This window comes from Pithys albifrons, chromosome 6 (genome assembly GCF_047495875.1).
Source record: "Pithys albifrons albifrons isolate INPA30051 chromosome 6, PitAlb_v1, whole genome shotgun sequence".
In the NCBI taxonomy this organism is placed as follows: Eukaryota; Metazoa; Chordata; class Aves; order Passeriformes; family Thamnophilidae; genus Pithys; species Pithys albifrons.
The window spans coordinates 40,096,529-40,123,845 of NC_092463.1; the positions used below are offsets into that span (position 1 = coordinate 40,096,529).

At 41.0% G+C, this 27,317-nt stretch overlaps 1 protein-coding gene across 6 annotated transcripts in view; it reads right to left on the reverse strand.

Annotated features, from left to right (window-relative positions):
- The window catches only part of PHF21A (PHD finger protein 21A), a 129,546-nt gene that overhangs the window by 12,345 nt on the left and 89,884 nt on the right, over nt 1-27,317 (reverse strand). For all 6 annotated transcript variants that reach the window (XM_071558443.1, XM_071558440.1, XM_071558444.1 and 3 more), the window contains 8 exons: nt 12,915-13,115; nt 9,602-9,856; nt 7,821-7,907; nt 5,960-6,256; nt 4,014-4,112; nt 2,868-2,919; nt 1,995-2,074; nt 1,503-1,563 (listed from right to left, as the gene is read on the reverse strand). In XM_071558443.1, the coding sequence (XP_071414544.1) occupies nt 1,503-1,563; nt 1,995-2,074; nt 2,868-2,919; nt 4,014-4,112; nt 5,960-6,256; nt 7,821-7,907; nt 9,602-9,856; nt 12,915-13,115 (1,132 nt within the window). The remainder of the gene's footprint in view (nt 1-1,502; nt 1,564-1,994; nt 2,075-2,867; nt 2,920-4,013; nt 4,113-5,959; nt 6,257-7,820; nt 7,908-9,601; nt 9,857-12,914; nt 13,116-27,317) is intronic.

Sequence of the window (27,317 nt, forward strand, 5' to 3'; positions counted from 1 at the left end):
TTGTCAGGCTATACCTATTAACATGCTAAACCTTGCATTTAAGGTCTGGATATGTTCCAGAAATAAGTATGTCCTTGGAAATGGATTTCTGATAGTGACACCCGTGGCTGAAATTTCGGACACCTCAGCACCATCTAGAATTAAACTGAAGCTCTCAAGGGCACATGCCTGCAAAAGCTTTTCACCCAATATATTGCTATATTAAATTACAAAACAAATGTATACTTCCAACTCTTTTGTCAATTGAAAATGTGTGCAAGTGATTTGGTGCCGATGCAAGGTACAGGCTCACAACACAGCGTGAGGAAAAAACAGAAAGTTTAACAGTCAGTTGCAAAAACAAGGTAAGAGAGTATCAAGTTCAAAAGCATGCAATCACTTTCATTGATACAATAATTGTTCACAATGAATTCTAAAATAAAATTAAGAAATCATTACTAGAAGAAGAAACATTTATCAACAGAATAAATGCCAAACTATCTTCCTATAAAAATCTAAATAATATAATTTTTAAAAATACATTTAATCTTATTAGAGGACAGCAGTAGAGACATGTCTTATTTTAAAAAAGCATAGCTGCAGAAGTGTCAGCTTTATCACATTGCCTGCTGGACTGAAAAGGTGTATCAGGAAGAGCACATGACAAATGAATATTTGACCTTGCAGTCAAAAATGCCCACACAATAGCGGAACTGGTTAGTGCTAGGTGGGACTGTTTTTTTTTTAAATTTGATTGATTACATTTTTTAGACAGCAAACTCAGGAGTAGAGAAGGTATTATGAATCTTCAAGGACTGCAGACACGCATCAAAAATCAGGTGAAGCTGTCATATAGGTGTGGCTGATGCCATGCATAAAAAATGGTATCATGTTCCCCTCCTGTTTTGACTCATCTGTTTCACCATAAGCTAAGTGTTAAAATTTCCCCTGTTCTACAGAAGGGATTCTTCTGAATAATACTGCATATCTATGAGAAAGATCATCTCACCTTAGGACAAGTGGCACTCTGGTTCCAGAAAAACACTCAGTACGAGCATGATAGCTTTTCTTTGTCAAGGTAAGTTCTTTTGAAGGACCCATCTCTACTCCCAGTGGGGAACAAAGCTTTAGGCACACTAACTTTCCAACTCAGGGAACAGGCACTTTCTCTATAACCACCTTCTTGACAGTAACAATACAATCTAGTGATTAACAAGAGGATCTTGACAGCAGCTTCATACCACTAAATGATGTTCAAAACACCTCACCTCTCACTTTTGTTATATCTAGTGATTTTTTTTGTTTGTTTTGAGAGTGAAACTGAAATGAAACATTGAGCTGCCTAATAAAACATGCTATGCTAATCCCTAGAAGTCATGGTCTTTGTCTACCTTGGAAGTTCAGTGGACAAATGAAGTATTGTAGAGTCCTTCTTGTTTTGCTCTTCAAATCAAAAAGGGGACTACAAGTGCAATATAGAGGAAGATGCATACAGCAGGGAGACATGGCTAAGTTCACCTCACCTCTTTTACGTGTCCCAGGATGCATTGTGCTGTTCAGGTATGTGACTGTACTCTTCTTGCGCTGCAGGGAAGAATATAACAATTTTTGCTGACCAGCATTTTGGCAACAACTATATACATTAGCTGAGCAACAGCACAGCAGTGCTAAGGGAGATTACTGGCTTCTGTGTTTTCTTCAGAAAAGATTAGCGTTTTTACATTGCTTCTGGCATCTGGACTGCTTCAGGCTGACACACAAGCTGACGAACACACACTGCCATTTAACATCAGCTTTACATAGCAGAAGGCAGAAAAAGATGCAAGTATTAGAAGACCCAAATGTATTTACTACTTAAAAATCTAAGGGTCATGCCATTACAATGGCCTTTTGAACTATAAATGATAGCTTGCCTGTCTAGTTAGGACTGAGATATCTTAGGAGGCAGCAACATGGCAGAAAGATACATGTGACCAGAATGAAAATACCGGCTTCCCCCAGCAAAAAATTAATACCTCAGGCTCAAAAACAGCTCCACTGTACACTGGATTTGCTGTTGTTCTTCTTTTCCTCTCTTGTCGCTTACTTTGGATTTCTTGTAAAACAAAACATTCAGGTTAGAAAACAATGGATCTCAGAAATTATATAAAGTCCTCAAAATTCCATTTGCATGTGAGGAAAGCTGTAAAGATTTCTACAGAACACCAATCAAGACCAATATCACCAACTGTGCTAATACTTCTGATTTCTGAAGGTTTGAAAAGTAAGAGCTGACAAGGAATCAAATACAGTGCTAAACTAATTAAATGATTGCTATCTTCTTGCCAAGTCCATTTTAAACTCATGGTCAGTGTAACTGGGATCTAAAACAAAAAGCCTCTGATAACCTTGTTGATATAGTATAGAAATATGCAAGTCATTGAAATTATAGGCTGTCTTTCACTGTATAGGATTAGAAATTTAAATTATAAAACCAATTCTAATCAATTAATCTGTTCATTAAAAATTACAGCCCCATGACATCATGAAATAAGTGAAAAATCCAAATGTAGGTTACATTAAAATTATCCGTCGTGTATCTCTGCAGATACAGAGATTATCCAGAAAGCATTGGCATTGCCATAGATTTCTTTCCTACCATCACAGCATACACTTTCTTCCCAACCACTCATCTCCACTGCACATGTAACTGCTTTGGTTCAATGTAAGAAGAGGAACAAAAAAGCATGCACAACAAACTAAGTTAGATCAAGAGAACAACATCCCAAAGTTATTACTGTGAATGAAAATACTGCATTTAATATAGAAATATCTTGGAACCTTACTTCCACGTCAGAATGAACATGGAAACATGGAGCTCAAGAACCAACTTAAGACATTTTTCCTACCTTCCAGGTGGTCATGAGTAACTAGTCCCAGAGACACCATGAAAGCAAGTTTCTGTGAGGAGGGAGAAAAAACATCATTAAAAGTGCAACTGTTAGGATGAGTTATGTCATTTAGGCCCTTTAAAGGCAGTTGATGTGTAACTAAGCAACAAAAATGTTTTTAGTAATTCTATGCTTCTATAAACCACTTTTCTCTCATGTATGTCAAACTACTTCAAAAAGAATAGACAAGAGACCCATTTTCTAGATGGCAACCTAAACTGAGATACAGAGAAATGCCAACTGCTCATGATCACAGAGTTGGCAGAACTGGGAACAAGAAAGCAATGTCTTCACTTCCAGTCCAGCACTGAGCCAACTATGTGACTGACTCTTAACAAATACCAACACAGTTCAATTGCCACAAAAATATTGCTAGTTTGATATCATTCTATGTCTATTGTGAACTACAAGGAGCAACTCTGGCTTATGTTTGCCATTTGATAAGGGTTATGGCTTTCTTAAAGGATTCTAATTTTAACAGAGGAAATTAACAGAAGTAAAAATCCGGTTTTGTACTGACAACAGTCAGTGCTCATACAGTAGTCCGTTTGAATCCATCTATGGAAACAAAGGTAGAAGAGCATTTAGCTGTAGTCAGTTCCAAAGCTCTGCATGGCAGAAAGGCTTTAAGAAATTAGCCATTATGGCCACTCTTTCACCCCAAACTAAACTGGACTAAAACCTGAGCAAAATGTGAATATACACGACTCTTTCCATCCTGCTTACCAGAGCAGAAATATTTCATAAAGCAAAACAAAGACATTTCTTCAGCATTAAGAGTAACTCCAGAGTCTAAAACCTCAAAGGAATGGAAATCAACACTGTAATCTAAGACCCCTGTTTGAAGGAAGTATCATAGAGAAATTATGATCTTCTAAATTACAAAAGACTCAGAAGCCAAATGCATTCCAGAACTGAAAAATGCAATGCACTACATGTATTTAGATTACTTATTCTGTAGCCTTATCAACTACTGCAGTTCAACAGGAATGTATGGAATGTTCAAGTTAAGGTGTCTTGAGGTAACAAAGCGAGAAAAATATTTTCTGAAGGACAGTGTGTCTTTTTTCATCTTAAAAGAAAGCTCTGGGTGTGTTCTGATACCTGTGGATTTTCTTCTCGTTTTGGCTTCGGTGCAGCAGGTGGAGTGACTGTACGACTTTCTGTTTGCTTCTCTTCTGTTTCCACATGTGGCTTAATAGTCTGAAAAGAAACAGTTTCTCTCATTCAGTGATAAGAATGACTTTTTTTCACTTTGACTATTAAAGCAAAACAAATACTTTCACAGATACAGGGAAAAATGTTTAAAGCCAGCAGTGTACTAACAAAGACTTGATTGAGGAATCTGATGTGAGAGGAATGTTAAATAAAGTGGTTTCATTCAACAAAGGATGAAACAGCTATTCTATTAACCCACACAGTCATACAAGAAATAATAGTCATCTTAAGAATTAACTTCCCTACAGAAATCACCATAAGGCACAGGAAAACTGAGATATTTCAAGAAAACTCCTCTCATGGAAGAACTTCCATGTTGAAACCATTTTGTGTGGCACATGCATTTTGTATTTCTCACTCCTCGGTATCCATAGTTCACAGAATTATGAATGGCTAAAAATCTGTCTCTGAGTCCTACAATCTCAGATGTTTCTGAAGCGTTTTCCAAGTCATAATCTTCTGCATGACAGTCCTCAGCCCACGCCAGAGCTGTCAAGGCTATAAACTGAGTGAGGTAAAGCTACAGAGATAAACTTTCCCCCTTTATGACATGGAGAAAATACACAGGAAAAAATCATGGATTATTGAACCACCACCATTCTTCTGTTACGTTTTTCTGTAGTTGAATTGCCAGTAATTATTCAAAGAGCAAACAAATATTGCTGACCTCAAAAGGAACAGGCATCAAAAGTTGAGTATTGTAGAAGTACAACTTCAAATCACACAAAAAGGGCACACACTGCTGAGTAACTTGTGGACCAGCCCTGAGGTATGCAAGGACCTACTCTTGAGACTTCATAAGCAGAACTGACCATGAGCATGTCTCTCATGCACATGATTTTCATAATCTCCATAAGTGATTTCAAAAGCAGAAAGAAGGTAACTTCAAGGCACATTAGTCTATGAAAGAGTTATAAGTGACATATATACTACTATTATCTACATAAATTACGTAAGTATTATATGTCATAGATAGTATGTAATGTAGTATCAAATGTTACACTATTATTAACATACAATAGACAAAAGAGTTAAAAGTGAAGCAGAATATTGCTTTACTTGAACTAAATGGCATGGACTCTTAGTTGCAACCCACAGTGACTAAGTAATATTTTATTTTATAGAAATCTTTTCGGGAGAGAGGCTTTAAAACTAAACATCCAGAATTCTCTGTTTCTGAGGGTCTCTTTCCCATCAACCAATCCAAGTATCAGACTTCAGAAGCTGAATGAGACTGCAATCACAAGACTACAAGATCACTTGATCACTGAGATTAGCTCAGTTGCTTAAAACCTGATTGTAATAACGCCAAGGTTGTGGGTTCAATCCCCTGTATGGGCCATTGACTTAAGAGTTGGACTCAGTGATCCTTGTGGGTCCCTTCCAACTCAGAATAGTCTGTCTGTGATCAAAAGATCACAGAAAAAATGGTTACATTTATCATATTAAATATCCCTACAATTTTGTGCAATTTTTGCTTTTCTTATCGCCACCCTTTGAAAAACAAAAGGGACTTATATGAACATGGATTTCAGTTTGCACTTTCTCCAAGATACAACCCTGCAATGTAGCCTGCTTATGAACTACTGAAGTTAAGGCAGTAGGGGGAGCATAAAACACCAAAACAGGAGAAAAAGGTGCTATGGCCCACGTTAAACAAAATGGTAACTTCTATCCCAAGAGTTTCAAGTCATTCCACAATTTGTACCATCACTGGAAGATGAGCATGTGCAGTACCCACTGAAAATTTGTCCCTGGTTGTCATCCTCTCCAAACCTGCACAGTAAAGCAATAAACCCAGTATCCTGCACTAGCAGACACTTCATCTGTACCTGTTTTTCAATGTTTGGTTTGCTGATCTGTACAGTCTGAGGTCCAGCCAGCCTGGTACCCGGTGCTGCTATCACAATGCTGGTGAGCTGTGCCATAGGGAAAGTTTTGGCTATGGTTGCTGTCTGCCCATTGACTACACGAACTGGATGTATGGAGTTCTGAGAGTTGGGTAAAGAGGTGGGTGTGAACTTTGTTGTCAACATCACAGGCCTCTGAATAAGCTGAGGAGCTGCAAGCATTGGAGGAGGTGCAGGGGCAATAGGAATGTTATTTTGGGCAACTGGTTTAGGTCGAACCTACAAAAATAAAAGCAGAAAAAAGAAAAAAAGAAAGATATTTGAGTATCTGTAATTCAGGTGAACTTTTTTACTAAGTCCTCCAATTTAGCCTGTATCTTCTGCAGGAGGTTACTTCATTTTTTAGATAATGTAATTTTTAGCACAGTGTCCTAACTATGCTATGAGAAAAAAAGCCACATTTTCAAGCCTACTTACATAAATTCCATCCATAACATTTGCATATGCAGTCACTGTCCCTGAAATGGTATTTGGATGCACAGACACTTACACTGAATGTTTATTGCCAAGTGTCTTAACTGTATCTAAATTAACATCTCGGTTTTGCAAGCCAAAATACCCATGCAATATTTACAGGCATAGCTGAGATACTCATGTTAAACGTGTTTTTCAGGGCTTTATACTGAACCTCCAAGAAGTTATGAACAGTTGATTGTGTCCTGACATAAATATTAACTTTTTCAGCAAATACCTACTACCTTTGACAACTCTATATATTATTTAGACATCTGCACAACCAATCTTGTTTAGAAAAAAGACTATCAAGATTATACATTAATCCCTCATTGAAAGTACTAAAGGTTACAAGTAAAAGCAGTCACTTCTCTTCTTTCATATGGTAGAAGGCACAAGAATCTTCCACAACTCCATCACCAATATTTGCTTGTTTCTTGTCCATTGTTAAATTTGTACAAATTTGTATTTGTCCAAATAGGTCATAAAACTTCAAGGATGGAGCTTCCACAACAAGCCTGGGAAGCCTCTTCTGCTACTAATTGTCCTCAAAGATAGATTGTTTCCTTATATGCAGTCTGAATCTTCCCTGTTCCAATTTATGACCACTGTCTATAATTCTCCTGCCAAGCACCTGTGTCTCCACCTCCTTGTTGATCTCCTTACTGATACTGGAAACAATGGTGCTGTTAGGGTGCCTCCAAAGCCTCTTCTTCAAACTGGACAAGCTTAGATCCTTCAGCCCCCCCTTCACAAGTCATATGTTCCTGCCTCCTGCCCAGCTATCTTAGTGGTCTTCCTTTGCATCCTTCATTCAAGTTTATCAACGAGAATTCAAAAACTGCATGCTGTTTATCAGATCCAGTTTTATGATAGCTGAGGAAAGGTGGATAATTTCTTCCCTTAATCTACTGGCTGTGGTCCAGTTTGTACAACTCAATATGCTGCTAGTCTTCACTGTTAGGTCATGCCACTAGTTTAGCCACTGTCAATCAAGACCTTTAAAGTCACACTGCTCCCCAGCCTGTGCCAGCACCTGTGCAGGGGCTTAGCCCATTCCAGGCACAAGACTACTTTGCCTTTTTCCATGCTGAAGCTCAAGAGATTCCTGCTGGCCTGTTCCTCTGTCCTGTCTAGAACTCTCTGAATGTCAGCAATGCCCTCAAGAGTATTGAGTGCACCCTCAAATTTGGCATAATCCCCAAATCTGTTGAGGATAAACTGTCTTCTCCAGCAGGTCAACAATAAACACTGACAGAGTGGTCATCAAAAGTATCTCCTTTCTAGGCTATAATTTATTTCTTTCATTGTTTATTCTCTATATACTCACCTGTGGAAGAAAATTTGGACGAGGAGTAAGTCTGGGAGGAGGGATGAACTGCGGCACTTTTATAGGCTGAGGCGTAGCCTGAACCTGCTGTAAGAACATCAGACAGGACAGTAAGAGGAAAGCAGCTTTGAAGCTGTTCTCCAGAATCAACAACCTGAATGTATTTTCAGACCTAATGTCCTCAGTTTTCCCCTCTGTAAATAATTTTTCACAGCAACAGGTTCTCATTAGAAATGCATTAAAGACAGCACTAATCTTACTTGCTAGTTTCTACACACCTTCCTTCATGAATAGCAGGTACCTTTCCTTGTAGTTCAAGTATACTAAGCATTGTGCTCTGCAATCTGAAACCATTTCATTTGATGATAATAATAAACTCCTGATTTGGACTTTGATGTCCAGCTATATGAACCACGGTCCTTTCATAGTGAATGGCATACAGAAGAATGAGAGAGCATCTCATGCAAAGATCTAGAAGTTACAACTCTTTTAGCAATATTAATGGCACTAAGAAGGGTTCTAAATACACAACTTGCAATTTTTCAGTAATAGGCCATTCTTTTGAAACAATTAAGATCTGAGATTACAGCATCCTAAACCCTTCCCTGTCTAACTGAAATCAGCTGCACGGAGCTGCCACGTGATTAAACACTGAACAGCTACCCTGAGCACCTGGGGAGATTGTCTGAAATTAATGTCCATGGTAGTTTACACCCTTCTGTACTGCTGTCGATCTACACAGGACTGCAATTTTCTTCAAAAAGGTCTTGTACTGATTCCTTAATGCTTGAGGAAATGTTCTGGTATTTTTGATGAAATTTGCTACAAAAACATAAATCACAGACTATTATTAAAACAGAATCACCTCCTCAAACTTAAGGAAGTTATTCAGCAAAGAAATGAAGCACAGACACAAAGGATAGATGAGCATGGTGCAAGGGATGACATGGGAAAAGAGAACAGTAGTAAAAATTCCATTCAGTCTTCTCTATTCTGATCACAAACGTATGCCTCATTAGGAAGCAAAATTACTTCCATTTTCATTATTAAACTGTATTTTTTAACAAGGATAAATTGGATTTATGTTTCGTGAAGTCACTGCCTTTACTTCAGAAGTAAAATTTCCCTGTCATGATGCTATATTTTGCCTGGTTTTCAGACTAAGAAGCCTATATAATCCAATTATGAAACACTGCTTTTTTTATTCCTAGGTGGTTAGCTATTCTGGAAAAGACTGTGTGATGTAACCAAAGCGAATTTCGTATTTCCAAAATAAATGCTTTTAAAGAAACAGTATCTGTATAAGTGGATGAAAAAGTGCTGAGTGAAGACATGGTAGTGGGCAGAGTTAGGGGATGTGTCTAACACCAGAGACTATCACACAAAGGGAATGAGAGATTGATTCAAAAAATATTAAGATACAAACCCAAACTGATCAAATTAAGAAAGTCTGACATCTACTTTACCAAAGAGAAGAGTAGGAATTTTGCAGAACATAGCCACATAGGTCAGGTAAGGCGAAAACAATCACTGCTGTCCCATGACTAACAGTTACTAACACAGGTGATGACAGCACTGATTTAATCCATAAAGCAAAACAACCCATGTAGAGAGTAAATATTTTCCTTGTAGACTATCATTTTAGCAATGTCAACTAATGAAGACTCACAACTCACTCCTACTGTCCTTTCTGTGCAAAACCCAGACTGACTATTTTTTTCCAACAGTCCTCTTTAACCAAACCCACACATACCTGCAGGGCAAACACATGAAATGCTTACCAAAGTTACTGTGTTTTTTGTCACTATTTGGACTGCCTCAGCTCCTGGCCCAGTGACCTTATTTGTTGTCTGGAGGTTGACTGGTGCATTCTGCGCCTCGGTGCTGAGGACTGCTTTCTGATTGTTGTTGATAGCAGTAACCATGGCAATGGTAGGTCTCTGACCCACAACAGAGGCAGGCATGGTCGCAGTTGCTGCTTTCAAGACGAGAGGTAGTGTCTTAGTGGTGATCATAGAAGCTGTAGTTACAGTTTTCTAAGGGAAACAGAAAATACACTGTAAGAGACAGAGACACTCCATATCAGACAGGACGTGGGTTGGTTAGTCAGAAACAATAGACAGTATGAGAAAGAAAAGGCAGCACTGAGCACATCTACCTGCTGTTCAGACAGCAACATTATCTTACACCTCTGAAAAGTGGATAGCTAGAAAGCATTCTCATCTGAGGCACTTGTTCAGTCTGTTTTAATTATCTGTACCACTGAAGACTGATTCACAACAAAGTCCTGAGAAAATTACAATTAAATGTTAATAGCATATGCATTTTGGATCTTTTAGTTTCATATTACTTCCAAACATGCACTGCAATCTTATTTCTTTTCTCTTTGGTGTAAAAAAATCCATCACACCAACGACGCTGCATCTTCAAAACAGTTATTGGCATGATCAAGTCCTCTTAGTACTAAATAACCACCATTCCCTCCTGATGTCAGTGTTAAGCTCTACAGAGTCAAAAATGGAAAACCAGGGATCAGGCAGTCTTTTTCATGTTCTGAACATGCCTGATTTAGGGCTGTTTGATTTTAATCATACAAGACCATTCTCTCCTTTCTAATAAAGTAATGTATTTCCAGTTGGATTCCTCAGTATTTTCACCAATATTGTCTCCTTAAGCAAAAAGACAGTTTACCTTCACACCTCTAATTTCATAATGCTTAAACTATATCCCCTGTTAATTATGCCCAAATGTGAAAAAAATTCACTGTATAATGCCAAATAAAAGGATAATTTATGGTTAAATTTTATACATTTATAAAAAATCCAGACATAATTAAATTTTCCTTGTAACATGAACAACTCCCTTAACTTTTTATCTGAGATCTACGGGCTTCTTATTGACCTCTGCTGCACTTTCTCCAAAGCAAGAGGCTTTGTTCCCATAATGCAGTAACATTATTCGAGCTTTTCCAATGATATGTAACATGGTATCATTGTCACAAGCATTACATTCAACCATAAACACTTTTAAGGAAAGGTGTAATCAATCATGTAATACAAGACTGACTCTTTCAAGGGGTTCTATTAAATCTCTAAGTACTCAGAGTATAGTTCCAGTCAGAAGATCACAGAATTTGAATATCCCTGTTATTTTGCTAGGCATTAATTACCTTGGTTATTCTAAAAAGAAGCCAATGCATGAATTCATACTGAAGTGGCATTCACAGTAAGTCTGCATTATTTCACATAATATTGCAATAATATGACCTTTTAGCAGGGTCGTTGCTTTATGAAAATTTTAAAAGACTTTCTTACTGGACTATATTAAGTATATTAAAATGTCACTGTTAAGGTGGTGTATATTAATTCATAAATTTGATTACTCTGAAAACAATAACTGAAGCATTCTCTTTACTGACATAGCCTTGAAGAATATGTTATTTACAAAAGTAGGCTCCAAAAAACTTTCTGGAGAGACAAAATATTTGACATTTCTTTGCTGAAAGAGATTGAGAGGCAACAAGACAGAGGCACAATCTTAAATGCAAAATCTGTGCAGAAACAAGTGAAGGTACTTTAGAATTTTACCAATATAAATAGAAAAGTGTTACGAATAAAAGCTGGCTTATTTATCCAAGTGACAGGACAACTTCCCTTTCAGTTTGTAATTGCTTTCCAAATACTACTGTACCAATGGTAGTCAGAAGAGTGTAGCAGTTTTTTGACTGTTTCGCTAGAGGGCTCTTTCACTTTGAATGAAACCTCAATGTTTACAACTCAGGAGATGACCTGGAAGTTAATGCATGAATGTAAAGTGTGGAATACAGAGAAACACATGAAACTGCATTTGCTGTCATGTTTCCTGATGGAAAAACAGAGATCAGTGATACAGCTAAAAGCGATCCATTGTTTGCCTATAAATACTTCAAGACAGAGAAATATTTACTTCTTGTTTCTGTTTTAGGTTTAGATATTGATGTTGCTGCTCCGAAAGGCACTTTCATTAGTTAAAATTGCTTCATTTCTTCAATATTCTTTTCTCAAAAAAAAACTAGCTAATTCTCACAAATACATTTTAGAGTGCATCCAAACCAATTTGCTGAGTTAATGACAGAACTCACAGTCCAACCATTTCTCCCTCTTCTACCTTTAGGAAAAGGGAAAATACGAATTCCAGTTGGTCAAAGCTGTGGGTGTGATTCACTGCAATGTGCCTAAAGTAAACTGCACGGATGAATTCTGCCCTCTGCCTATCCCAGTAAACATGAATTCCTAAGATTGTATCAACAGAAAAAAAACATCTCACATAACACACCTCTTTTTTACAGAACACCTCCCTGCAATTTCTAGCTGTTTCATTAGCAACTTCTGTGATTTTAAATATTTGAACAGGAGAAACTTGAAAATCCCCTCTTCATGGAAGCAGACCACTTTCTCTGTTGAGTTCTGGGATTATGTCTCTAATCCTATACTGGACTGAAATCCAGTTTACCTTCCCAATAAAGACACTACTTTTTAAAACTTCACTTCTGCAATTAACAATGTACACTTTCAGAGAAATCCTTGAAAATTCAGGTATTATTTGATATGAGTTACATCTGTTTGAAAAGAATCAAGCCGAAAGAAGAAGAAATTGTTTTCTTACATTTTGTTTACAGATCCAGTGGGCATTCTATTAGTCTTTTAAAAATAAAGGATTTTAATCATACACCTCACACAGTTTGTAAAGTATTTACTGTTTCTTGAGACCTGCTGGGTATGGTTAGATAACCATTCATGCAACTGTGGAAAAGACAGGTTCATCTGCTAAACTTTCACTTATTTTTAAGAAAAGTGATACTGTCACCCTTCTTTTCTGTGAGGTTATGATTCAATTTTCACACTCATTTTTTTTATTCACATAGGAGGTTATTGCAAAAAAAACCCACAAGACCCATATTTGCATATGCATAGAAGAGGAAATTCACCTTGGTACACTAACAAGCGTAAGTGAAAGGTTGCAGTTTTCTCTCCACACTTGACTTTTTTTGTTTTTTTTTTTAATTTTTAATGAATTTCACTCTTGGCAAGGAAAAGAATTATCGCAGCCTTTTACCTGTGATCCTATCACGTTTGGAGAGGGTGCAGTGGACTGCTGCTGCTGTTGATGGTGATGTTGCTGTAGCTGTTGCAGTGGTTGCGGCTGTGGTGTCTGTAGTTTGTTTTCTGACTGTGCCAATGGCTGTATTTGAAACTTACTGTCCGGCTGTTCCTGCTTCACTATCAAATTCTTTCGAAGCTGTTCCACCACTCTTTTCTACCAGATAAACAAAAACATGAAGAGAAATGATGACAATTATTTAGCTGCACATATTAGGAAAAATAGTAACATCTAAAGATACATTTGTTCAACGTAAATAAAAGGATTGCTCAAAAGCTTAGTGAGATTTCTCTTTTTGGAATTTTAAATATTGGTGTTACCTAAAAAGCACAGTGTAAAATAGGCCACAGAGGAGTATGGCAGCCCAGCAGGGTGACCTCGCTGCCTTTGCAGAAACCCACCCACCAAAATTCAGCTACTCACAAACCACTGTAAAAGCTCATTAATCTATATTTGCATGCAGCCTGTTCCACCCCCAGGCCCAAATCATGGCCTGCAAAGAGAGAAAAAACAGGTCTGAAGCACAACTTTTATTAGTGCCCTGTGTGAAAACTGAGGCTCAGCATATTTGGCACAAGATGGATAATGTGAGTGGAAAAATGTCGTTGCTCTGGAAGTCTACACTAGCCTGTTAAAGGTTGCTGAGAGCTGCCTGGCAGCAGCATATCCTGCCATCCATATCCATTATGCAGATACTAAATTGGAAGAAACATCTAATGCTTTTAAGATTCAGAGTGTAAGACTGAAGTTTGCACTGCATGCCAATCGCTTACGCAGTTTATCAAGCTGCTTCTACCAACTGATAGTAAAAGTACCACACTGAAACTACAGAAATCATTTTACTGCCTGCAAGACTGTTGGGCTTATCTGTTTGTAGTTATCAAGAGACAGACTCTGAACAACATATTCCACAGTTATGTAGCTAACCAGCAAAACCAGACAAGGCTCTCAGGGTTGTACCTACACAGGAACCCAGAGAAGATCTATTCCCATTTTCACCACTATCCTTTGCTGCATGGCCCCAGCCCACACCGCTGGTCTGACACCACACGGCTGCCCTGCAGCCTCCTGCTGGAACCACGGCACGTGTCTGTCTGCAGCAATGTCAGCAGAGCCTCGTTTTGTAGGGAATTAAACAGGGGAACACTATGAAAGAAACTCTTGTCAACTGTCAGACTTCGTTAAGGCTGTATTTTAAAATTGTTCTTCAGTTATTTGACTGTTCTTAATCAATTTTAGAGACAGTTTGTGCTGCAGGAAGTACAGACTGTATGACTGAAATTTGCCAAGGCTGATATAAAGTCCTAGCTACATGCCTTAGAGACTGAGTGCCAGTGAGATCGAGGTTATCTGAAAGTACCACAGAACTTAAGAAATATTCATATAATTCTTTAAATGTAATCATTGCCGCTTTTCCTTCCTGCTCTTATTTAAGAATATTTAATCAAATTCTTACTGACGACTTCAAAACTTTAAATTGAGATTAACTCAATAATAAACACATCATCATACACGCAACATAACCGTATTATTCCGCATGTCAGAAAGCTCCTCATATTCGTAGAATAGTTTCTTTTTCTGCCATGCTATGAATGTATGAAAAGAATTTGTCTTTCAAGTTTACTGAATCTTCCTCAAAATCAAATGCCAATCCTCTCTTACATCCAGAATGTGACAGAATTAATAATCACATCCTTTCTTCCAAACTGTATGCTACCCAAAAATAAACTGCTAGTCCTCTGCAATGGTTACCATCAGACTACTTCAAAATCCATTTGTTGAACAGTGCCCCATAAGCATCATCTCATTGCTCTGGCTGTCCTGACATCTTTATCGCTAATCTCATCAAGAACTGTTCACACCACTGAGTTCACAGAGCCCGAGACATCTCATATGACCCTTTCTTAAAGGTAATAATTGTAATCAATATTGTGACATTTAGCAATACCACTTTCTCATTCATGTCACAGGCCAGACCCTAACCCAGCATTGTAAGATTAGTTTGATTAAGCAGAAAATAGATCTTCTTGCTCATATATCTGTGCCAAAAGGTATCTCTGTGCTCATATAAAAGCTATCATGAATATGTTAGGATAAGCCACGCCCTTGGAGCAAACTTTAAAGTTCGTAAGTTTTAAGGTTTTTATCCTGTCCTAGTTCAGCAGGGGGGACCAGCTAACCCTGTGTGGAGGTGATCAAAGCTGTGTATTCTACCCCCTCTATTCATTCCCCAAGGACAATGGGCCATTAGCAGCAGCTGCCCAGGGAGCCATTATCACCTTCACACCCAGCCTGAGGGGGGCGGAGCTGCTAATGGGCCATCAACAGCTCAACACCCCCTGGCTCCCAGAGTTAATCACCCATTGTGTGAGTCCCCGCCCAGGGGGAGGGACTGAGTGCTCCCTGAGGGTACATAAGTGGTGGGTAAGAAGACCTTGGTAGCTTCTCGTCAGATCCAGAGCAGCAGCAGGACCTTGACAGGAGATCACCGCTCTCGCCCAGACCACAGCCCTCGCCTGCACCAACAGGTTTTTCTTTTCCTTTTGCTCTGGACTTGGGGGAACCACAGGGGTCTCAGCACAAGGGCAAACAAACCCCCTTGGGTTTGTGCCCCAGGACACTGGGTTATACTGCTGGGGTTTTGTGAGTTGAAAGCAATTTCCCTTGTGTGTCAGTGTTGTTATTGTAATATTATTATTAAATTTTAGGTCTGACTTATAATCTCTCTTGTGGTGAGTTCATTTCCCCTGCTGGTTCACCTTTAAACCAGCACATCTTTTGGCGCCCAACGTGGGGCCATGAGAGAGAAGTCAGAATTACAATTTCATTTTGTGTATTTGGATACAGAAACTCCCTGACTACCATGTTGCTTGATGTATTCATGTGGATGGTGTATCTGGGCCTGTTCATATTTCGACACATGGGGAACCATGTGCCTATTTTGATGCTCTCTTTAGTACCAGGGAGAAGGATCAAAATTGCTTTATTAATATACTATGTTTATGTTGTCATAACATCAGAAGCAATGAATTTCATTGTGAATGTATACTCAGTCTGGTGTGCCTGTCCTGGTTTGGGTTGTTACCTCTGGGGTCTCATTAAAAATAGCACCCAGACTGTGGGGAAAACAGGTGGAGATGGTTACTTCCACCTTTTCACCTCTGCTACAACAATCATTGAAAATATTGAGCTTCCTTTTGATGTTAGGGACAGCATAATCCTACTGTTAGTGCTGTTAGTGTTGCTTTGTCTCCTCTGTACTGTATACACCATGTTTAGGGTCAGAACTGGGCTTTCTAAGGAAACTTGCTGGAGGCCTGCCCTGGGAGTGGATGATGTTGAGTGGCACGGGAAGTGGGAAGATATGGGCCAGTATTTGGAGACCGTCTCTCCTGAAATGATCTGGAAATTCACCCCAGAACAACTGCAGGACCCTGCCAAAATGCTAAGCTATGTGAAAGGAAGATGCTCTGGTAGTCCCAGAGATGTGCAGCTCACAGCAACCTGCTGGGCCCTGGCCACTGCCTACCGCACACTGCTTGGTGTGGTACAGCATCATCAGGAGGAGGAGAAAAGGAGCAAATCCACAGGCACCATGTCTACCCAAACCACGGCTGAGCCAGAGAGGAAGAGAGATACATCAACCAGCAGCATGTCCACCCAGACCATGACTGAGCCAGAGAGGAAGAGAGACACATCAACCAGCACCATGTCCACCCAAACCATGGCTGAGTCAGAGAGAAGAGACACATCAACCAGCACCATGCCCACACAAACCACAGCTGAGCCAGAGAGAAAGGGAAACAAATCAACCAGCACCATGTCCACACAAACCATGGAGGAGCCAGAAGGACAACAGAAACCGATAGCAGTTGCCCCTGTCCAGAAAAGAAAATCAAAGACCAAATCAGTTTGTATAGCGCATGAGGAGGAAGAGTCAGGACCTTCATCTCAAGCAGAAGAAATGGAGCCAGAAATAATCACCCCGGTCCCTATCCCTGGGAGAGCTGCGTGAGCTCCGGAGAGAGTTCACACGACAGGCAAATGAGTCCATCTTGACCTGGCTACTTCGAATCTGGGATGCTGCAGCCAATGATACAATTCTAGATGGGAGTGAGGCAAGGCAGCTGGGATCCCTTTCTCGAGATGTGGTCATTGATCAGGGCATTGGAAAGAGACAGGAAACTCTCAGCCTCTGGCAGCGACTGTTGTCAAGCGTGAGGGAGAGATATCTTTGTAAGGAGGACCTCCACGTACAGCAAGGACAGTGGAACACGATGGAACAAGGTATCCGGTGCTTAAGGGAATTAGCCGTACTGGAGATAATCTTTTCAGAGGATGAGAGATTCCCTAAAAGTCCAGATGGTGTCCAGTGCACATCCCAGATGTGGTTAAAATTTGCACGACTTGGGCCAGAAATGTATTCTCGCTACCTTGCAACATTGCAGTGGAGAGAGGGAGAAGACAAGGTGGGTGCACTGGTCAGCAAACTCAGGATTTATGAAGACACTGTCACTGCTCCATTACGAGCCCACGTCTCAGCTGTGGAAACAAAACTGGCTGAACTGGAAGAGAAGATTAAGGAAGGACTCTTCCATATCTCTCCAGAACAAACGAGAGTCTCTGCCATCAGAAGCAGGCGTCTTCCAGCTAAGGAGAAAGGGTACACTCCACGCGGCAATCTGTGGTTTTACCTCCATGAGCATGGAGAAGAGATGAGGAAGTGGGATGGGAAACCCACCTCTTCCTTAGCAGCTCGGGTACGTGAATTGCAAAGAGGCACAACTAACACAGGGAATTCTTCAAGGTTGAAGGCTGCTCCGGTCTCTCGTGGGCAAGGCTCCAGACAGTATAGGAATGATGATGTTATGCCCGATCCTCTTGAAGGAACCTCCTGGTCATATTCACAGGGAGAGCACAGTGAATACCATGACCAGAACTAGGGGGGCCCTGCCTCTAGCCAGGTAGAGGAGAGGGACAATTGGGTTTATTGGACTGTGTGGATTCGGTGGCCTGGCTCATCAGACCCACAGAAATACAAAGCTTTAGTGGACACTGGTGCACAATGCACGTTGATGCCATCAGGATACGTTGGGGCAGAATCCATCTCTATTTCTGGGGTGACAGGGGGATCCCAACAGCTGACTGTACTGGAAGCTGAAGTCAGCTTGACTGGGAAGGAATGGCACAGACACCCCATTGTGACTGGTCCAGAAGCCCCATGTATCCTTGGCATAGACTACCTGAGGAATGGATATTTCAAAGACCCAAAGGGACTGCGTTGGGCCTTTGGCATAGCTGCTGTGGAGACAGAGGAAATCAGACAGCTGAGCACCTTGCCTGGCCTCTCAGAGGACCCTTCTGCTGTGGGACTGCTGAAAGTTGAAGAACAATTGGTACCGCTGGCCACAGCCACAGTGCACCGTCGGCAATACCGCACTGACCGAGACTCTGTGACCCCCATACACAAGATGATTCGTGAGCTGGAGAGCCAAGGGGTGGTCAGCAAGACTCACTCACCCTTTAATAGCCCCATATGGCCAGTACGAAAGTCCAGTGGAGAGTGAAGGCTGACGGTAGATTACCGTGGTCTCAATGAGGTCAAACCCCCCCTGAGTGCCGCTGTGCCGGACATGCTGGAGCTTCAGTATGAGCTGGAGTCCAAGGCAGCCAAGTGGTATGCCACCATCGACATTGCCAATGCCTTTTTCTCCATTCCGTTGGCAGCAGAGTGCAGGCCGCAGTTCGCTTTCACCTGGAAGGGGGTGCAGTACACCTGGAATCGACTGCCCCAGGGGTGGAAACACAGTCCCACCATTTGCCATGGACTGATCCAGACTGCATTGGAAAAGGGTGAGGCTCCAGAACATCTACAGTACATCGATGACATCATTGTATGGGGGAACACAGCAGGGGAGGTTTTTGAGAAAGGAAAGAAGATAATCCAGATTCTCCTAAGAGCTGGTTTTGCCATTAAACGAAGTAAGGTCAAGGGACCCGCTCAGGAAATTCAGTTCCTAGGAGTGAAGTGGCAAGACGGGCGTCGTCAGATTCCAACAGAGGTGATCAACAAAATAGCAGCTATGTCCCCACCGACCAGCAAGAAGGAAACTCAGGCTTTCCTAGGTGCCGTGGGCTTTTGGAGGATGCATATCCCTGAGTACAGTCAGACTGTAAGCCCTCTCTACCTTGTGACACGGAAGAAAAATGATTTCCAGTGGGGCCCTGAACAACAACAAGCCTTTGAGCAGATTAAACAGGAGATTACCCATGCAGTAGCCCTTGGGCCAGTCAGGACAGGACAGGATGTGAAGAATGTGCTCTACACTGCAGCCGGGGAGAATGGCCCATCCTGGAGCCTCTGGCAGAAAGTACCTGAGGAGACTCGAGGACGACCACTGGGATTCTGGAGTCGGGGATACAAAGGATCTGAGGCCAGCTACACCCCAACTGAGAAAGAGATCCTGGCAGCTTATGAAGGAGTTCGAGCCGCCTCAGAAGTGATTGGCACTGAGGCACAGCTCATCCTGGCACCCCGACTACCAGTGTTGGGCTGGATGTTCAAAGGAAAAGCTCCTTCTACCCATCACGCCCCTGATGCCACATGGAGTAAGTGGATCGCTCTGATCACGCAGCGAACCCGGATAGGGAATCCTAATCGCCCTGGGATTTTGGAAATCATCACTAACTGGCCGGAAGGTGAGAGTTTCGGATTGTCCTCTGAAGAAGAAGAGGAGCAGGTAACACGAGCTGAGGAGGCCCCACCATATAACCAGCTACCAGAAGAGGAGAAGCGATATGCTCTCTTCACAGATGGCTCTTGCCGCATTGTAGGGACAGGCCGGAAATGGAAAGCAGCTGTATGGAGTCCTACACGTCGAGTTGCAGAAGCGACTGAAGGACAAGGTGGATCAAGTCAGGTTGCAGAGCTGAAAGCTGTTCAGCTGGCCTTGGATATCGCTGAACGAGAGAAGTGGCCAAGACTCTACCTTTACACTGACTCGTGGATGGTGGCCAACGCTCTGTGGGGATGGCAGGAGCGTTGGAGAAAGGCCAGCTGGCAGCGCAAAGGGAAACCCATCTGGGCGGCTGAGATGTGGCAAGACATCGCTGCCCGGGTAGAGAAGCTGAGTGTGAAGGTCCGTCACGTAGATGCTCATGTACCCAAGAGCCGGGCTAATGAGGAGCATCGTAACAACAAGCAGGTGGATCGAGCTGCCAGGATTGAAGTCTCTCGGGTAGATCTGGATTGGCAGCATAAAGGTGAATTGTTTCTAGCCCGATGGGCCCATGATGCCTCTGGTCATCAGGGCAGAGATGCGACATACAGATGGGCTCGTGACCGAGGGGTGGATCTAACCATGGACAGTGTCTCACAGGTTATCCATGACTGTGACACATGTGCTGCCATCAAGCAGGCCAAGCGGGTGAAGCCTCTATGGTATGGTGGACGGTGGTCGAAATACAGGTATGGGGAAGCCTGGCAAGTTGACTACATCACACTTCCCCAAACACGCCAAGGCAAGCGCTACGTGCTGACCATGGTAGAGGCAACCACTGGATGGCTGGAGACATACCCCGTATCTCACGCCACTGCCCGGAATACCATCCTGGGCCTTGAGAAACAAGTCCTGTGGAGACACGGCACCCCAGAGAGAATAGAGTCTGACAACGGCACCCACTTCAAGAACAGCCTCATAGACACCTGGGCCAGAGAGCACGGCATTGAGTGGGTGTATCATATCCCCTACCATGCTCCAGCTGCCGGGAAAGTTGAGCGATGTAATGGACTGCTGAAAACAACCTTGAAGGCATTGGGTGGGGGAACTTTCAAACACTGGGAGCTGCATTTGGCAAAGGCCACCTGGTTGGTCAACACCCGGGGCTCCATCAATCGAGCTGGCCCTGCCCAATCAGAACTCTTGAATACTGTAGATGGAGATAAAGTCCCTGTGGTCCATATGAGAGGTATGTTAGGAAAGACTGTTTGGGTTAGTCCCACCTCAAACAAAGGCAAACCCATCCGAGGGATTGTCTTTGCTCAAGGACCTGGTTGCACTTGGTGGGTAATGCAAAAAGATGGAGAAACATGTTGTGTACCACAAGGGGACCTAATTTTGAGCGAGAAGAGTTTGTAATGTTTCATTGTATATATGTGTATATATATGTATGTATAGGTAGAAAGGGGATTAATTTGGGAATGACTAGATGGAGTAGAATAAGGGGTGGATAATGTCCTAGTTCAGCAGGAGGGACCAGCTAACCCTGTGTGGAGGTGATCAAAGCTGTGTATTCTACCTCCTCTATTCATTCCCCAAGGACAATGGGCCATTAGCAGCAGCTGCCCAGGGAGCCATTATCACCTTCACACCCAGCCTGAGGGGGGTGGAGCTGCTAATGGGCCATCAACAGCTCAACACCCCCTGGCTCCCAGAGTTAATCACCCATTGTGTGAGTCCCTGCCCAGGGGGAGGGACTGAGAGCTCCCTGAGGGTACATAAGTGGTGGGTAAGAAGACCTTGGTAGCTTCTCGTCAGATCCAGAGCAGCAGCAGGACCTTGACAGGAGATCACCGCTCTCGCCCAGACCACAGCCCTCGCCTGCACCAACAGGTTTTTCTTTTCCTTTTGCTCTGGACTTGGGGGAACCACAGGGGTCTCAGCACAAGGGCAAACAAACCCCCTTGGGTTTGTGCCCCAGGACACTGGGTTATACTGCTGGGGTTTTGTGAGTTGAAAGCAATTTCCCTTGTGTGTCAGTGTTGTTATTGTAATATTATTATTAAATTTTAGGTCTGACTTATAATCTCTCTTGTGGTGAGTTCATTTCCCCTGCTGGTTCACCTTTAAACCAGCACATATCCTTATTAGCTAAGCATTATTTCCATTGTAACCAGTCAACCAAGAAATAAATAGACCTCTGAGTAGAGCTGTTTTTAAAATACTAAATCCCTTGTTATATTTGGTGACACATTTTCTTCTTCATCCAGGAATTACATTCAGAAAAGCATCTATATCTAAAGGATGGTCTGTTTAAATTTCAAAAATCTATAAAAATTAAAATACACTCTAAAAATGAGAAGTAGAGAACTAAACATGCGATATATACTTTTTATATGAAGAAGCCTGGCTGACATGGTTTGAACTGCTCAACTGCCTGCTAGTGATCCGCTTTCCTGCTCTCCCAGTTTCAGGAAGTCAGCTGTTACAGATCTCTTACCTGTGCCTTCCAATGACCAAGAAATGCTAAGAGGCAGGCAGTATGGATTCCAAATAACCTCCAGCGTGGGAGTGGGGAGGATGGACAGAATTGCACCACTCTGCCATTGTCCTTTCCAGGCTCCCTCCTCTCTCTTTGCCAGCCCCATTCCCTATCACTGCCCAAACCACAAATACCAAAACTTTCATGGCAAAAGACACTAAGAGACTTTGGAGATCCAGCACAGTTAGTCTGTAATCTGCAAAGAGGGTGCATTTTGGGAATGCAATTTCGGAGTGGAAAGATTACACACAAGGAGAATAATTGTACACTCATCCACTGCTTTAACATGGCATCTAAAATTTAAAATAGTGAAATCCAATTATAGAAATGGATGATGCAGAATCTACACCAGTAAGGAAAAAACCCTGTTATGCAAACTAGCTTGACTTAAATTCCATTGAAAGAATGATCAAAGGACTCTAGAAATATTTTCAGCTCTTTCTGTGGCTACCTTATATTTTTATGGAATTCTGCACCTCTGGCTATGCTTTACTTAGAGGTGGTCCTTTTATCAACAAAAAAATCCAAACCAACTAATTAGAAATAATTTTATTTCAAGAAAAAAGAGTGATACAATTTCCTCCTTCTTAAAGGTGACCCGGGTGGCACCTCTACCTTTCAGTCAGAAAAGCCTTTCCCGAGGCAGAGGTGTTTGTGTGCTGAATGGAAATGTAGCAGCAGTGGGAGTGGGAGACCCCCTACACCTCATACTTGAATGCCTTAGTGGGCATGACTAATGAAATGTACACTATTTATTGTTATAGTTAAAAACCTAACTTCTTTTAAGCTTCTGTTAAATACACAGATATCCAACCATACCCAGTCAATGGCTGGATTGCCAACATTCCAGTAATTGTCCCAGAGAGCATGTGCTGCATCCAGCTCACAGAAAACACAGCTAAAGCTGCATGAGTGTATGAGGATTTCTTCTGCATGTCTAAAAGGTGTTGAGCAGCACCTCAGGGTAACTAAATGCTCCTCCTCCCTCTGCCATGGTGGTCCTGTGGGATGAACGGAACGATACACTTACGATATCAATGAGCACTAGAGATGGACCAAGACAGTACCGTTAATTTTGGTATGCCCTAAACTTAATACCTTTAATACAATTACTGACAATGGCATATGGAACCTTGTGCAAAATGGAATTTAAATAAATCTTAATTTCATAAAAATCTGCTTTGATGTTATGCCAGATAAATATTGTTAGATAGGGGTGGCATAATGTGAAAAGTAATTTTGTCATTAAAAATGTTGGTAGACTTATGACACTTAATTGTATTTTAAACTATTTAAAATAATTACTACAGGTGACTGAAACAAATACATAGTTCACGGATGAACAAAAGTGTTTTGAAAGAAATGTGGGGTATTTCCTGTATGATAGAGAAAAATCACGAAGTTGACAAAAGTCATTCAGAAGTGGCTTATGCCAGTTCATGCATAATCCATGCAAAATCCATGCAAAAAAGGAATGTTCATTCCTTCCTTCTTAACAGGGGAGAATGCTTATAGGTTTTTTTATGTTATTAAAGAATACAGCTAGAATTGTAAATTAAAATGGCCAAATATTCTACTTATATGATTTCTTGATTGCTTTATTTTCAGTGCTGTGTCTTTTACCATTTGCAGCACTACAAGACTAATTAATTTTTGGAAGGGAACATTGTACTGTGAAATACCTTATGTGTCACTGTCTTCTTGTTTCAGAATATTTACTTTTGCACAAAGCATGGTACAGAGACTGAACTAGTAGGAGCAGCACACATACAATATTTTCCTGCACCTTATATATTAAATAACTGTAATATCTATCTTCTTATCCCAGCACTTATGTTAATGGAAAGAAACTTGCAAGAACAGCTACAATAATTAAACAATGAAGCAATTAACAAATGGGGAATTAAGTGTGTGACAATAGGCAAAACAGAACAGGAAAAGAGTTAAGTGCAGTACTTTGAATGCAATTAAGGAGGAATGGAATTAAAGGAATTAAATTAATAATTTTTAAAATTTGACAAGAGTTGACAAAGTTTGTCTTGCTTTAGGTTTTCCTGCTTCCCAGAAATACTTCCAAGTACAAACTGGTAGAAGGATATGAGGTTCAGCTCACCATAGAAAGGCTTAAGAAATTAAAATATTGAACTGCTGACAACACTGGAAAAGGTGCTCAATTAATTATATATTGATCATCTTATTGTTCTACCCCCATTTGTCTGTTTCAGGGGCAGGGAAACCTTCTTGGGGAAAAATAAAAAAGCCACCTAGGCTGTGCAGAAATGAAACATGGGTTCTTTTGTACTTCAACATAAAAAAAGTTTGTATGATCTCTGACTGAACCTAGTTTACTAGAAGTGTGTAATGTGGTCTTGTAAAATCTGTCATGGACTGAAGCTTGGCATATAAAATCTCAGAACACAAAATATTGTGGATTATTATTCCTATGTAGGAGAAGACACAGGAACCACCACCCTCATGGAGAGGGAATTTGCATCTATAGGCAGTAGCCAGTTATCTAAGCTAAACCCCTCTGCCAGGCTGGTCCTGCTGCTTTTCTGCTCTCACCTCTGATTTACCTCATAACATGACATCCTTTAAACTGAATTTGGCTACCTTAAGCAAACAAAGTAGAGCAATTTAAGCAATTTAAATTAGTAAACTTATTTCATGTTTTGGAAACAACCAACCTAAACAGAAGTGCACTTTCTAATCTGGTTACTGCTCATATTTTGAATAACCCCAGTGGAAAGGACAGTCATGAAGTAATTTTACAACATACTCCCGCACGGTATCAGAGTCCTTGACTAAAAATTAATCAGCTTCAGCAGGGTTCTTGTTCATCCTACAGCTATTCTCACAACTGAATCACACCTCCTCTCCTCAGGAAAGAAAACACACACAGTTCATGCTCATGCGCTTCATGCGTAATCAGAAGTATCAAAGAAGATGACTTGTTTTATTAAACTCAGAATGCAAATGTGTTCTTTGGTGAACAGAACGAACTGGATGCTCAAACTATGTTGTACAATCCCCTATTGATACCAGTACTTTGTTTCCACAGTTGCCTTACAAATATCACAAACTAACACCAGCATTTTCCCTGCATCATCAACTAAATGCTGTTTACTGTCACTTCAGTTAAAACCTCTCACTAACAACATCACATCGCAATTCATTGTTGATCTCCACTTCAGAGGCAGAATGAGTTATTAGAGCAAAAAGTCATAGAATTTCACTCCACTCAAATAAGAGATTTTATTTTCTTCCTAGTCATTTAAATAGTGTATCAGACATTCTGTTCAGCTAAATATATCTACTGTACTATTCTCTTTAGTTAACCAAGGATAATCAAAACAAAGAAAAATGCCTGCTTCACAGAGAAGACATCAAATTAAACCACTGCAGAAGACCCAAACCGCTGTTTTTCAGCTGTCTCAAGGTTTGTGGATGAGACCACAGTAACTCTTTGAAAAACAAAGCCATGGTTCCTCCTTACCCCCCCGCCCCCCAGTAAAAATGGCATAGGGAAGAAGACTTTGTCCCTGTGTTTGTTTATCTTGGCACAAAAGGTACATCATCAAGTAAGGCTAAAACTACTCAACAACTGAAGATTTGCTAAACTTCCACCTCTCTTAAAAACACTCCAGAACAGGCATTTTGCCAAAAGAATGGAAAGCTGCCTTTTTTGTTGGAGGATGCAGAGATATTGGAGAGAGGTCAAAGGAAACAATATAATCAAGGACCCAACAAATAGTGCTGTGTAATGTGAAGCTTACTGAGGCTTAGCATATACAGTTTATTGAGAGGTGACTTCTCATGGAGTATAGATATTTATATACAGAAAAGAAATCCAACAATGGGAGCGTTTTCAGCTTCTCTGAGAAATATAAAATGATGATTCTGTGCCTGTAGTTTGAAGGCAGACAAATTCAACCTTGAAATAAGATGCAGATATGGTTAAATGCTGAAACAGCCTAGCACAAGAGGAAATGCTTAATCTAAGTTTCAGACTAGACTGTATAGGACATGTGAGGGGAAGAGGGATCTGGGACTTGGGAAGACTTTGCTCATTCTTGTCCCTTACCAGAGACAGTTTAAGTCCCTGTTCCCAGCACACTTCTCCAGCACTGAAACTCCACATAAAGACAGCTTTGTTCTTTAGAACATGAACATCTCCAGAGGCACAAACAACCAGATATAATCATGGATGTTTTCACCTTCCTCTGAAACGCAAGATACTGGGACAGCTAGAGAAAAGAAGCTAGGCAAAGCAAACTTATCTTCCTCCTTTGACATATTTTACTGTATACCTTCTTTATATATTTAGATTCTTATTGATTTTAGACTTGGAACAGGAAAAAAACTTTCCCCAGGTCAGACTTGCTGGGATATTTTTCCTCTTTCCCTGCAATGCAGGATGTGGACTGCCTGCTAGGATCAGCTGGGCAAATTTCCTCTAATCAACCTGTTGACATTGCAAGGGCCTTTGGAATAACTGGTAAGCTAACACAACAACTCTTTTCTGGAAAACAAAGTTGTGGAAGACAAAAACTTAGTATCCTGACAACCAAACTTTCCAATTCTCCCTGAAGTCAGAAGACATCACACAGGATAGATGGCCTCTAACATGCAGGAAGTTACTGGTTAAACTCCTTGTCCTTCTTGGCATTGATGTGTGATGTCTTCTCTCTGCTTCCTAGTTGCAGTTTCATAATTAAAGTCTATCAGTATTACATAAAAAAAACAAAACACCAAAAACTTGCATGCTCCACTGAAAGACAAAAAAACATTCCAAGAACATGATACTTTTCAACAGACATACGTAGTATCTAACTTAATCCACAGGACCAGGCATTATTATCCAATCTCAATTTATGTATGTAATCTGAAATTCTGTTTAGCAACTGTTACTCAAATTCCTGTTAGTAACTGTTGTTGCTGCTGCTGATAGAACTCTTTTCTATGAGAGTTTGTAACTCCTTGGTATCAAAAGGCCCGAGGATGAAGCCACCAGTTCATCCTGCAAGGCAATGGCTACATGAGATGCAGACACAAGGAAGTCACAAACAGAACACAAAGATCTTTCTGGATTTGATG